The sequence below is a fragment of the Cicer arietinum genome, chromosome 3, assembly GCF_000331145.2.
Source record: "Cicer arietinum cultivar CDC Frontier isolate Library 1 chromosome 3, Cicar.CDCFrontier_v2.0, whole genome shotgun sequence".
In the NCBI taxonomy this organism is placed as follows: domain Eukaryota; kingdom Viridiplantae; phylum Streptophyta; class Magnoliopsida; order Fabales; family Fabaceae; genus Cicer; species Cicer arietinum.
In genome coordinates, this window is record NC_021162.2 from 65,038,859 (window position 1) to 65,050,965 (window position 12,107).

Sequence of the window (12,107 nt, forward strand, 5' to 3'; positions counted from 1 at the left end):
AATCAAACGATTAGTAATCTTAATTGAATCAATTCGAGATCCAGTTAATCTAAAAGCCATAATAAGACACTAGTTCAAATTCTTAAATAAAAATTGAGGCATCAAATTCTTAACTCTAAAAGTTTGTTATTATTATTGTCAAAATAAAAAGTAGGTTATTATTAACAAAAAACAATACCATGCTTTCACACACATGGTGTTAGCTAGCATAGTACCAATTTAATTTACAACATCCATTATTTTTAAGTTTGTGTCAGGTTACTTTTCCTTTAAGAGCATACATTGTGTTTTCTGACGCGGATTCCTCAACTTTTTAGATGAAACTTACCAAAATCATTATAACTTCAAATTAATATTTTAATGATCATAATAATCTTTAAAAATATAATTTATTATTATAAAAATATATAAAAAATACAATTTATTATTAAAATAATAAGTGATAATTATAACATCAATACAATGAAAATTAATTTAAATATGTAACTGAATTAGAAAATAAAATGATGATACGTTACTTCTACAACTCTCACATTCTTTCAATATTTCATTGATTGATTTCGCCGTACCAAATTGATATGACATAGAAATGAAACATCAACTATAGTTGGTTACTAGTTAGAGACATAGAAAAAGCAACATTAACTTAGATATGAAATGAGGGACCAAACCAACAAGTGGTAGTGTGAGAAAGCATAGGCTTACCAGTACTTGAAAGTGAAAGCTTACATTACTACTCAACTCTAAGCCAAAGCTAACTTTAGCAAAATTTCCATCCCAAAATCATGACAAAAGTGCAAATTTTGGGAGTTATTTTAGCTTATCTATTCCCATAAGCATGTGGAAGAGCTTGTGAAAATAGATCTATTTAGTTTATAAAATTGATTTTATTTATAAATGAGTTCAAAGTAAAATAATTTATATTTAAACATAAAATTTAATTAAACAATAAATTTTATTATAAAAACTATATCTGAATTTAAAAATTACAAATTCTAATTTTAAATTAAAATTAATCTTAAAGAAAAAATTAATTCTACAATAATTGAAGATATTAAAATCAATTTGACACTTTTAAAATTAATTTTGACTCTTAAATAAAGTGGATTAATATCTTTATCCAAAAAGAACCATAAGTTAATATGCTGAAGTTAATATTGAAAGGTTAAGAATAAAGGGTCTCCTTCATTGCAAGAATCTTTCTTTTGCTTTTTTCCTTGTGAGAAAACTACACCTTCCCTTTAAGGACCTTCCAGACAAAGAAATTAAAAAAAATAAAAATAAAAAAGAATTTGAAAGGTAGAAGAAGAAAAAACATTTTCCAAGGAACAAAACAAATGGAGGAAAGGAAAGTTGGCAAGAAGTCATTTATGACTGAAAATGATGAAATGTCAGTTTGTGTTACAGAAGAAAACAGTATGAATTTTGGTATTTTATTCACTTGATTTCATGCTTCAACCCTTATCATCACCAACTAACAAAAGCTGACACCTTGGAAAAAAAATGGTTTCTATGCTTCACTAGGATTATTTGGAGACTTGTTCTTGTCCACTTTCTCAATGTATGGATGAATTTTATTTTATTTTTTAGATTGTTTTTTAAACTATGGTGGCCTATGTTAGTTCTTAATTATATATAAGTTTTTGTTTTCTTCCCTTTATTTTTTAGTTACTTTTTTTGTATTTTTCTCTCCCTCTCTTTCCTTTTATTTTTCCAAAAACAAAAATTTCGTTTATTTGTGGAACAAGTCTGTTGAAAATAATTTTTTTCATTTGAGAGTTTTTTTTTTGGTGATCTTGGTAGCAAATGATAAATATCTGCTACAAAATAAATTTAAAAAAAATCATATTTGCTTGGTTTTGGTTGAAGCATAAAGAGAGAAAGTAGAATCTAAACACTAATTTTCATCCAATCTTTTGAGGAAGCTCTTCAATTTTCATGGTTGTGTTATAGCTGAACTTTTCTAGTACTTTTTGTTGATTTTCTGTCAAATAGTGAATTTGTCTAAGACACTGTCAACCTTTTTTTTATTAACTCCAAACTTTTAATTGAGCTGATTCTTGCAATTTTTTTTATGTCTATTGAAAGTAACATAACATAACTTGTTGTAATTGCAGGGTTTCTTCATGTGTTTCCAAGCTTCAATTTTGAGAGAATTTTAATGCTTTTTTCAATGGCAAATAAAGGCCATTACTGTTTGTTTCTGTTGTTGGTTACCTTTTCACTTTGTGTATATCATTCAGAGCAACTTCAATCCTCACACACTCAAACCCTGTTAAGAATTCAACAACTATTAAACTTCCCTTCTTCTTTAAGCAATTGGAATAACTCCACTGACTTTTGTAACACAGATTCAAACTCTTCATTCACTGTGGTATGCTATGAAGACACAATAACACAACTTCACATAATAGGTCAAAGAAAAAATCCAACACCTCTCCCTAAAAACTTCTCAATAGATTCATTTGTCACAACACTAGCAAAACTTTCTACTTTGAAAGTTCTAACACTAGTTTCTCTTGGTATATGGGGTCCATTACCGGGTAAAATCGCCCGCCTTTCGTCGTTGGAAATAGTTAATATGAGTTCGAATCATCTCTACGGTTCAATCCCTATGGAACTTTCGTCGCTTACAAATCTTCAAACTCTAATTCTTGATGAAAATATGTTTTCTGACCAGCTTCCTATTTGGATTGATTTGCTTTCAGCCTTGACTGTTTTAAGTTTAAAACACAATTTGTTCAATGGATCGCTGCCGAATTCGCTCGGTAGCTTGGAGAATTTGAGAATTCTTTCACTTTCTCATAACAGGTTATATGGTGTAGTACCTGATTTGAGCCACTTGAGAAATCTTCAAGTACTTGAGTTGGATGGTAATGCTTTTGGACCTTTGTTTCCTAAGCTTGGTAACAAGTTGGTTACTTTAGTACTAAGAGATAATAAGTTCAGGTCTGGTATTCCTGATGAAATGAGCTCATATTATCAGCTCGAGCGATTCGATATATCATCGAATACATTTGTAGGGCCATTCCAGCCTGCACTGTTGTCACTTCCTTCTATTGGTTACCTCAACATTTCTCAGAACAAATTAACTGGAATGCTTTTTGAGAATCTGTCTTGCAATTCTAAGCTTGAAGTTGTTGATTTATCATCGAATCTTTTGACTGGGAGCTTGCCTAAATGTTTAGTTTCAAATTCGAGTGATAGGATTAGGACTGTTTTGTATGGTAGAAATTGTCTTGAGACGATGAATCAAAATCAGCAGCCGCCACCTTTTTGTCATACGGAAGCTTTGGCTGTTGGAATATTACCTGATACAAAGAAGCACAAGAAACAAGTATCAAAGGTAGTTCTTACCCTTGGTATTGTAGGTGGTGCTCTTGGAGGAGTAGCCCTTCTTTTGCTGATTTTGTTTATTGTTAGAAGAGGAAATGGTAGAAGCAAAATGAAGAATCCTCCAACAAGATTAATATCAGAGAATGCAGCTTCTGGATACACCTCTAAGTTGCTTTCTGATGCAAGTAATCTCTCTCTCACTCTCTCACATAGAGAAAATACTTGTTTTAAATAGGATTAATGATTATAATTTTTTGTGACATTGACATTGTTAGTGAAAAATACATTTGTTACATGTTTGAGGAAAATAATAATTTTGGCATGAACAAGAAAAGATGTGCTAGGCCTTATTATATATTTAGTTTTTAAGAACTTCTCATGTCCTCATACCTGTGTCGTATCATACCAGTATCCGGGCTTCATCATTGGTAATTATTTTATGGAGTTGATGAAATATGGATAAATCATGTGTCATTCATACATTTTCTTGTCACCTTTTGAATATAGATTGACAAACTTGTTTTTTTTTCTGTGAACATAAAGGATATATATCTCAAACAAAGAAGTTTGGAGCACTTGGGCTGCCAAACTATCGTAGTTTATCATTAGAAGAGATTGAGGCAGCTACAAACAACTTTGACACAGCTTCTTTAATGGGTGAAGATTCTTATGGAGAGGTATGCCACTTCCACATTCCCACAATTTATGTTGTATATTAGGAATAGTATTTCTTTGAATCATGTGCTTTATTAGTGAATGTGTTCATCAGGCTTCCTAGTTTTGATGTTTCAATGTTGTTACATGAAAATATAATGTGTTATCAAATGGATTATTCATGATATACAATATCAAGGTTCCGTTTGGATTGACTTATTTGAGTTTCTCTATTGTCGCAAGCACTTGAGAGGCTGTTTAAGAGGGCTTATGAAAACAACTTATAGTTTATATGAAAATAGCTTGACTTCGATTTAATTTTTGTTATAAAAATAGCTTAATCATAAGAACTTATATGATACAATATCACTGCTTCCGTGCTTATTTACACTTCGTTAAATTCATACAAAATAAAAGATTATGGCATCACAAAACTAATTTGATCATGCAGTCATGAGTTAATTTATTTCCATTGAGCATGAATCTGTTGCTAGAATTTCCAACTTTTATCTCTTTAGTTACGTTTGTGTGATGAATGTGTTCTTATATGTCTCAGATGTACAAAGGTCAGCTGAAGAATGGATCCTTTGTTGTTATTAGATGTATCAAAATGAAAAAAAGATACAGCACTCAAAACTTCATGCACCACATGGAGCTTATATCAAAACTTAGGCATCGCCATTTAGTCAGCGCTCTTGGACACTGCTTTGAATGTTCTTTAGAAGATTCAAGTGTCAGCAAAATATTTCTTGTATTTGAATACATACCAAATGGCACATTAAGGAGCTGGACATCTGGTAATTCATTTTAAAAAACTACTGCTTTATGAGATTCAAGTTCCTTTTTTTATAAGCAAATGTTAGTTGTCAGTAAATTAGTGGTTATGTTAGTTTCTAAGGTTTGAATACTGAATCTTCTAGTTAGAACTCCTTCAACGTCCTTTAGCTCACCATTTAAACTACCTACGTAGACCTAAGATTGAAGTTTGTTAATAAGGTGTTAGAACAAGAAATAAAAAGAAAGGATAGAAAATGATCACTAGATGATATTCCATCAAGGTTTTAAACCGCAGTTGCAATCCTTGATAATGCATCGAATCACAATGAAATGAGGCTGACGCGGTCTCAATCGTGGTCGCTTATATATAAAAAAATTTAGACCAGCAACCCTGGTTCAAAAGTAAATAAATACGAAAAACACACGTAAAGAACATGCGACATTTGATGCATCCAACCATTATGCCTACGTATCCGACTGCAGAGCGGCTCCAGTACTTTCTATTATTCAAGCTTAGGGGTTTACAGAGCACAACTTGTGTTTAAATACTACATCTCGAGCGACCTGCCCATCTATTGGTAAACTATCATCCATACCCAACAAAAAAAAAAGCTTAGATTTAGTTGTGTATATCACATAAATCTTTTTAAGCTATGGATTCCATTGGTAGTAGTTGAAAATTTATTTTTCTCCTGCCTCTACTCTAGTGATCCTAATATATGATTTACATGAAGTTCAAAATTTGTTTTTGAGGAGGCAAATACCATTAATATCGTCTATTAAACCAGTCTTTACTCTTTTCAATATCATGTAATGGAAATTTAAGACAACAATGTCATCTGTGTTATCCTTTGTCCTGATAGTTATTGTGTCACATATTTTTTGACAGATGGACACACTGGAAAATCTCTGAATTGGACCCAACGCATAGGAGCTTCAATTGGTGTAGCAAAGGGAATCCAATTTTTGCATACAGGAATTGTTCCTGGTGTATATTCAAACAATATCAAAATAGAGGATGTTTTATTGGATCACAGTCTTGTTGCAAAAATCACCAGTTATAACCTGCCTTTGTTATCTAACATTGGAAAGGTATGAAAATACTAATAATTATGAATTATTCTATTTTTGTTTGATGGTGAAAAAAAATATTAATAACTTTTCTCTTTTATTTTCCTTCATAAAAAGGCTTTTGTTGGTACTAGTTCATGTTAGTCAATTATTGCAGGTTCGGCATGGAAATTCATCCAAACATTCTGGTATCAATAAAAGGTGCAGTTTTAAAATTTTAAATACAATTTGTGATCATGAAAAATAGAACTCATCTTATTGTAATTTTACATACCATATGATATGAGGCGCAGATAGTATGATAGGTGGTCCACCGTAGATCAATGCTTAAAAGTCACTCGAAACTCTAATGATGATTGATGACTCTATTCAGAAGTATAAGTTAACGGTCATCCTGGTCTTTACAACTAAGACAATGACTCGACATATGTCGGTTCGATAAAAATAAGAGAAACCAAATGTGTCTCTCAAAACTCAACATGTCGAACTGACGTCAACCAGATCATTGTCTCAGCCATAAAGACGAGAAAAACTGTTAACTTATACTTCCAAGGAATATCGCCAATTGTTGTTAGAGTTTTGAGTGACGTTTAAGTAATGGTCCAAAGTGGACCGTCATAAAATTTGCCTATGGTATGAATGGAAATATCACATGTAAAAAAATGCTTTAGATTTTTATTATTACTAATGCATGTATGCGTGCTTGATATATCATAAAAGTGCATGCTTGATTCTAAACTTTAATGAATTATGTTGATTTGTAGTGGGAAGCATGAAGATAAGTGTGATATATATGACTTTGGAGTAATACTACTGGAACTCATTCTAGGAAGGACAATAAAGACAACAAATGATGCAGAAGCTTTTAAGGATCTGGTAATAACAGGAACTCTTATAGAAACTAGTAGCTTTTCTCTCCATTGATTTTGTTAGCTATGAAATCAACAAATCTATAAATGCATAGACAACCTTTGTTTTGAACTTTTATATATGGACATATTATCTCCCCTAAGAGTTCTTAAATGTCAAAGAAAAACTTTTTCGCACTTAACAAACAGGAATATGAAACTATAAAACTTTGGTAATATGCAGTGTCTAAACAATTGCAATTGTTTTGGTGCAATTGTTTTGAACTATTATATATGGACATATTATCTCCCCTAAGAGTTCTTAAATGTCAAAGAAAAACTTTTTCGCACTTAACAAACAGGAATATGAAACTATAAAACTTTGGTAATATGCAGTGTCTAAACAATTGCAATTGTTTTGGTGCAATTGTTTTGAACTATTATATATGGACATATTATCTCCCCTAAGAGTTCTTAAATGTCAAAGAAAAACTTTTTCGCACTTAACAAACAGGAATATGAAACTATAAAACTTTGGTAATATGCAGTGTTTAAATACTTGATGACTTGCTCTTAGTGTATCAAAGTAAAAACGATAAGATAGCAAGACAATGGTTGTTTTATGAGAGTTTTAGAAAAAAAATAATGAGACCGTACAAGGTGCATTTGGCCATAATTCTCTGCAATATCAAGAATCTCAACATGACAACAATTTAAAACCTAGGTTTTTATTGTCCCTAGCATTTCAGTATAAATCATTTACAATTCAATGACCTAGTGTAATTGTATTCATGAGGGCAGTTGCAAGCAAGCTTAGGAGCTGATGAGGACGCTCGGAGGAGCATTGTTGATCAAGCAATTCGCAAGGCTTGCTTGGATCAATCATTGAAGACAATGATGGAGATTTGTGTGAGGTGTCTGATTAAAGAGCCAGCAGAAAGGCCATCCATAGAGGATGTTTTGTGGAATTTGCAGTTTGCTGCTCAAGTACAAGATGCTTGGAGAGGAGATTCTCAAAGTAGTGAGGGGTCACCAGGCTCTCCTCTAGACCCTCAACGAATGTCCTTTCATTAGTATCAATCTAGAGATTTTCATTTTTTTTTATAAATTTGTATATTTCACTGTCAGCTTAAAAGATCAATGGTTGCAGAATTAAGGTTTATAATTTATTATGGCCTTAGAATAGTATAAGTTCTTCGTGTTGTAACACTTTTGCACAAAAACTGCTGAGCTTATAACAAGATAATGAAAAATATGCCCCTGTTTAATTTTGCTTTTGGGAAGTTCCAAATGTTAAGTTATTTTTTCATTAAACACGTTTCAAGTTCTTTGGGTTGAAAATGCAAGTGTCATAGCAGCACGGGCAAAAAACTGAGGAAAATTAATCAACAATATATATCAATATTTGGCTAAGTTTGAGAAAGGCCAAGTAGAAAGTAATTAGTTTAATTTTGCCTATGAAATTTTGATACTGATATAATCATTTGAATAACCTCTTTTTTCTTGTAGATGTTTGAGTGTCTGTACAACTTTGACTTTTTGAACTGATTATGAGACTAATGGGAGTCATGCCCATGGAATAAAAGTAACTACTCTAAAATCCAACTTTTTAATTTTTCAAGTAATACTCGCCTAGAATTACAATAGATTCCTATTGCAACCAACCAATCAATTTCAAATATTCAGGTAATTCAACGGTTGAAGCTTTTCAACATTGCAACTGTCTTTTTTGTTAGAAAAATTTGTTTATTTTCCATGAGTATTTGCAAAGAAATTTCAAGTTTAGTCCACAGGTAAGAAAATGACCCTAAACAAAATACAATCTTTCTAAATAAATGGCCCATAATGTTCATTTTCTTTACAATATATTAAGGAATTTCTCACCCAATAAAGTTGGTAACAATAGTTTTATCACTAGGGGTCGTATAAAATTGAATTAGCCTTTCCTTTGGTAATGACTTTCCTATATATTTCATTTCACTGCTCATTATAAATATGGCTTTAGTCTACACATAACCATTAAAATTAAAATGTGGTTATAAGACCTATGCCTAGTTCCTCAGCAAGCTCATCCCAAACAGGAAGAAGAGTCAAGACAGCAAGAAAAATAGCAACTCCCACAAATGTCTTTCTCCATGTTCCAACTTCTGTCACATCATTTAAGCATGGTTTCTCCGGTGACCTCTAACAAAACATTAATTACTCATAAATAATTGCAAAAAGAACTGTGCAATTATTGTGAAAATTCAAGACACGAATTGGCATACCTGCGATAATATAACATAAAATCCCCAAGGAAGTGAAAGAGGTCCACCAAGCTGTTGAAAATAGAGAAAGGGTTAAAAAAGTAACTTACTTTTAATGAAATGGAACACAAGTAATAAATTTCTGTATTAGTTCCAGGAACCCCCTCAAACCCCATTAGTCACAACTTGTGACTACAACTCTAGGCAACCAAATCATGTTACTATGGCTAAACTTTAATATTAATGTAGTTGAAAAGAAATATTTGTCAGTGTTTAACCTAAGCAAAAATTAGACTTACCACTCCCAACCCTAGCAATGTATAGGTGGTCAAACCAAACCCCATTAGTGCACCTTTTCCAAAAGCACCCTGCAAGAACATTTAATGACACAATAATTATTTTCATATCACTAAGAACCTAAATCATAATGCTCAGCCAATCATTTAGGATAATTTGAAACAAAGATTAAAAGTAGATTTTCTTCATTTGTGAAAAATACACAAAAGATACCAAGTCTCGTGAATGAGAATATTTATGTGTAAAAAAACCTACCAATAAACTGTTTCTGCCTATCGTATAGGCATAGAAGATGTCTCCATATTGATAAATACTAAATGATCTCTTTTCCATAGTAACTAATTAATGCTTTGAACTCTATGTATATTAAGGCAGTAATTCAATAGATTCAAATCTTTCAATAAAAAGCTATATATCTGCCAATTTCATGCAGTCGAAATTAGTTGATACTTTTTTTAAGGAAAAATTAGTTGATACTTCTTTTTAAGGAAAAATTAGTTGATGCTTGATCACACAATTTCATTTTAAATGCATAATATATTTTGTAAAATAAGTAATATTGAAAATAAGTTTACATACATACTGACCAATTTGTCGAAAATTTGATAAGAATGACAATTGAGATAACATCAGATCAACTCTTTCGTAAGCCAAAAGCAATGTGGTTTACCTGCACTGACCTGCCACCATCAAGGCACCCCACAGGAAGCATATTAAAAGCTTGTATTGTTAAGCCACACCTGCAAACCGATAAAAGTAATGGAATAATGAATGATTAAGTGTGTTAAGAAACACAAATTTGGGGGTTGATTTGATTTATAAATGAAAGTGCATTAAGTTTAAGGAAAAGTTAAATACCATCCTGCAATCACAAGAGGGTGAATTGGAACTGTTGCAGCATGAATTGCTCTGCACATCGACAACAGCAGTGGATCAAAGTTAGTAATGGCTAGAACATAAAGCAAGCATACTGAATCACTGATTATTTCTAGATTATGCACCCAAAAATATGGGCTGTAATGTACTCATTTCATACCACTTGGAAACAGCTTGATTTAGAAACTTTCCCACACATAATGATCCACTAGTGTATGTCAACTAATTAATGAAAGAAAGTCACAAGCACTGGATTAATATTTAGGTAAAATAAAATAGAATGGAAAGAAGGGACATACGCATAACCAAGAGTTGCTCTACTGATTAAACCAAGAAGCAAGGAACCTTGGAACAACATGCTAGGAACTTGCACCAAATCTCCAGCTGCATCTGGATTAGATGAAAGGAGAAGACCAACCGCAAACATTGAAAATGATAGCACAGCACCCGCAAAGGGACCCGAAAGTGATACGTCTACTTGTGTACTCCTATCAGGAAGGATGGATTTAAACTACAACACACAACCATGGATCAACATTTAGATGCATACTAAAACACATAAACAGACTTCAGTCTAACTGACGTGTGTCACAGTTGTCATATTAAATAGCAATAAATAGACATTTAAAAGATAAACGAACACGTTATACTTATATGTTGCATTATAAATTAAATACTAGAAGATTTCTGTAAAAAGATTGGATAAATAGAACCACAAATAATATAAGCACGTGATTGTAATTTCTTCATAGTTCAAACAGTAGTTGCGACCTCAAGGTAAAAGCTTAGCCTTGTAACTTCAAGGTACCGAGTTCAAATTCTCTCGAGGATAGTTGTAAATTGGCTATTAGTGTCACTTTGATTAATAACATTTCCCCTTCCTCAAATTTTTTTTAAAAACAAAAAAAACAGTAGTTGCAAACTTGATGCCTGGTAAATTTAGATAATTTCACCTGAGTAATAGCACCAAAGCTGCCAAGTGTGATGTGGGGAATGAAGAAAGGAATGCTTAATTTTACTTGTTTGGGAAATGCAGCCAAAAAGTGTCCAACCTCCTGCACATAACTATATCCATCAGGTATAAATATAATGTATACAAAAGTTCAAGAAGCAAAAAAGGGAAGTTGGTGGAATTTTGTAATAATGTGTAGAGAGAAAAGTACACAAATAAGTTAGGATATTTTCCTTTTGCATAAAATAAATAACTAATTGAATTAATCTGCAACCAAGCACATATGGCAGGTACTTTTCTACTTGCACAACATTTTAGAGTAAAAACTAATGTCATTAGCCGTATGTATAAAAGCGGATCGCTTGAATCCGCAAACCAACTGAAAATTTTGAGTTTTGACTACTGACATATATAGCCAATAGTGAATTGATCAACACAGTGACATGAATATCAGATTGATTAATATAACCTTGTGATAGATTGTATAATAGTATTTTTGAAATTTCCGAAACAGGAGATTAATTTTCTTGTATTTTATTATAATAGTCATTATCTTCATCACAGCACTACACAACTTATTTGCACTAATATAAGCTTACTTGTTTAAACCAAGTGAAAAGTAGGATGTTTAGATCAATCAGATCCCACATTTCTACAAGTGAGCATAAAAGCTAAAATCCAGAATCACAGATTATGTTCTGAAAACTCATTCCAATTTTTCATAATACTGAAAAAGTAAACAAATTTGAATTGTATTGCAACTATATAAACAAACACCAAAAAATAATGGTACAAATGAATGCTTACATGAAACAGAAGAACCCCCAAGACACCATATGCTAGAGGTAATGCTGACTCAACAAACGGATATAGCATCTCCATATCTGGGGCTTCAGTATAGTTAGGATCTGTCAAGAATTTCACAAGTTCTGGGGGGAGTCTGTTGAGCTGATTAATCAAAAGCAAGGCATCAATAAAATATACAGACACAACAGAAGAAGATGGTAAGGCATTGATACAATCAATGACATTTCGATAGAATATAGAAAG

General features: G+C 32.0%; 2 protein-coding genes across 3 annotated transcripts in view; one reads left to right on the forward strand and one right to left on the reverse strand.

Moving 5' to 3' along the window:
- Positions 1-1,420: 1,420 nt before the first annotated feature.
- On the forward strand, positions 1,421-7,969 carry LOC101494557 (probable inactive leucine-rich repeat receptor-like protein kinase At3g03770). Of its 2 annotated transcripts, none has more exons than XM_004493151.4 (8): positions 1,421-1,561; positions 2,118-3,521; positions 3,880-4,013; positions 4,547-4,787; positions 5,657-5,859; positions 5,996-6,039; positions 6,603-6,714; positions 7,488-7,969. In XM_004493151.4, exons 2-8 carry the CDS (start codon positions 2,162-2,164, stop codon positions 7,758-7,760), a joined length of 2,367 nt encoding a protein of 788 aa, XP_004493208.1. In that variant the 5' UTR covers positions 1,421-1,561; positions 2,118-2,161; the 3' UTR covers positions 7,761-7,969. The 2 variants fall into 2 exon arrangements, with proteins under 2 accessions (XP_004493208.1, XP_004493209.1); XM_004493152.4 differs by lacking the exon at positions 1,421-1,561 and adding an exon at positions 1,802-1,941.
- A 519-nt stretch (positions 7,970-8,488) lies between these two features.
- LOC101495088 (probable zinc metalloprotease EGY1, chloroplastic) overlaps positions 8,489-12,107 on the reverse strand; it is a 6,681-nt gene continuing 3,062 nt past the window's right edge. Inside the window, exons 3-10 of the mRNA XM_004493153.4 lie at positions 11,865-12,005; positions 11,059-11,160; positions 10,405-10,616; positions 10,088-10,138; positions 9,900-9,969; positions 9,232-9,300; positions 8,954-9,004; positions 8,489-8,870 (exon numbers count right to left, since the gene is read on the reverse strand). Of these exons, the coding sequence (XP_004493210.1) occupies positions 8,712-8,870; positions 8,954-9,004; positions 9,232-9,300; positions 9,900-9,969; positions 10,088-10,138; positions 10,405-10,616; positions 11,059-11,160; positions 11,865-12,005 (855 nt within the window). The 3' untranslated portion in view covers positions 8,489-8,711. The remainder of the gene's footprint in view (positions 8,871-8,953; positions 9,005-9,231; positions 9,301-9,899; positions 9,970-10,087; positions 10,139-10,404; positions 10,617-11,058; positions 11,161-11,864; positions 12,006-12,107) is intronic.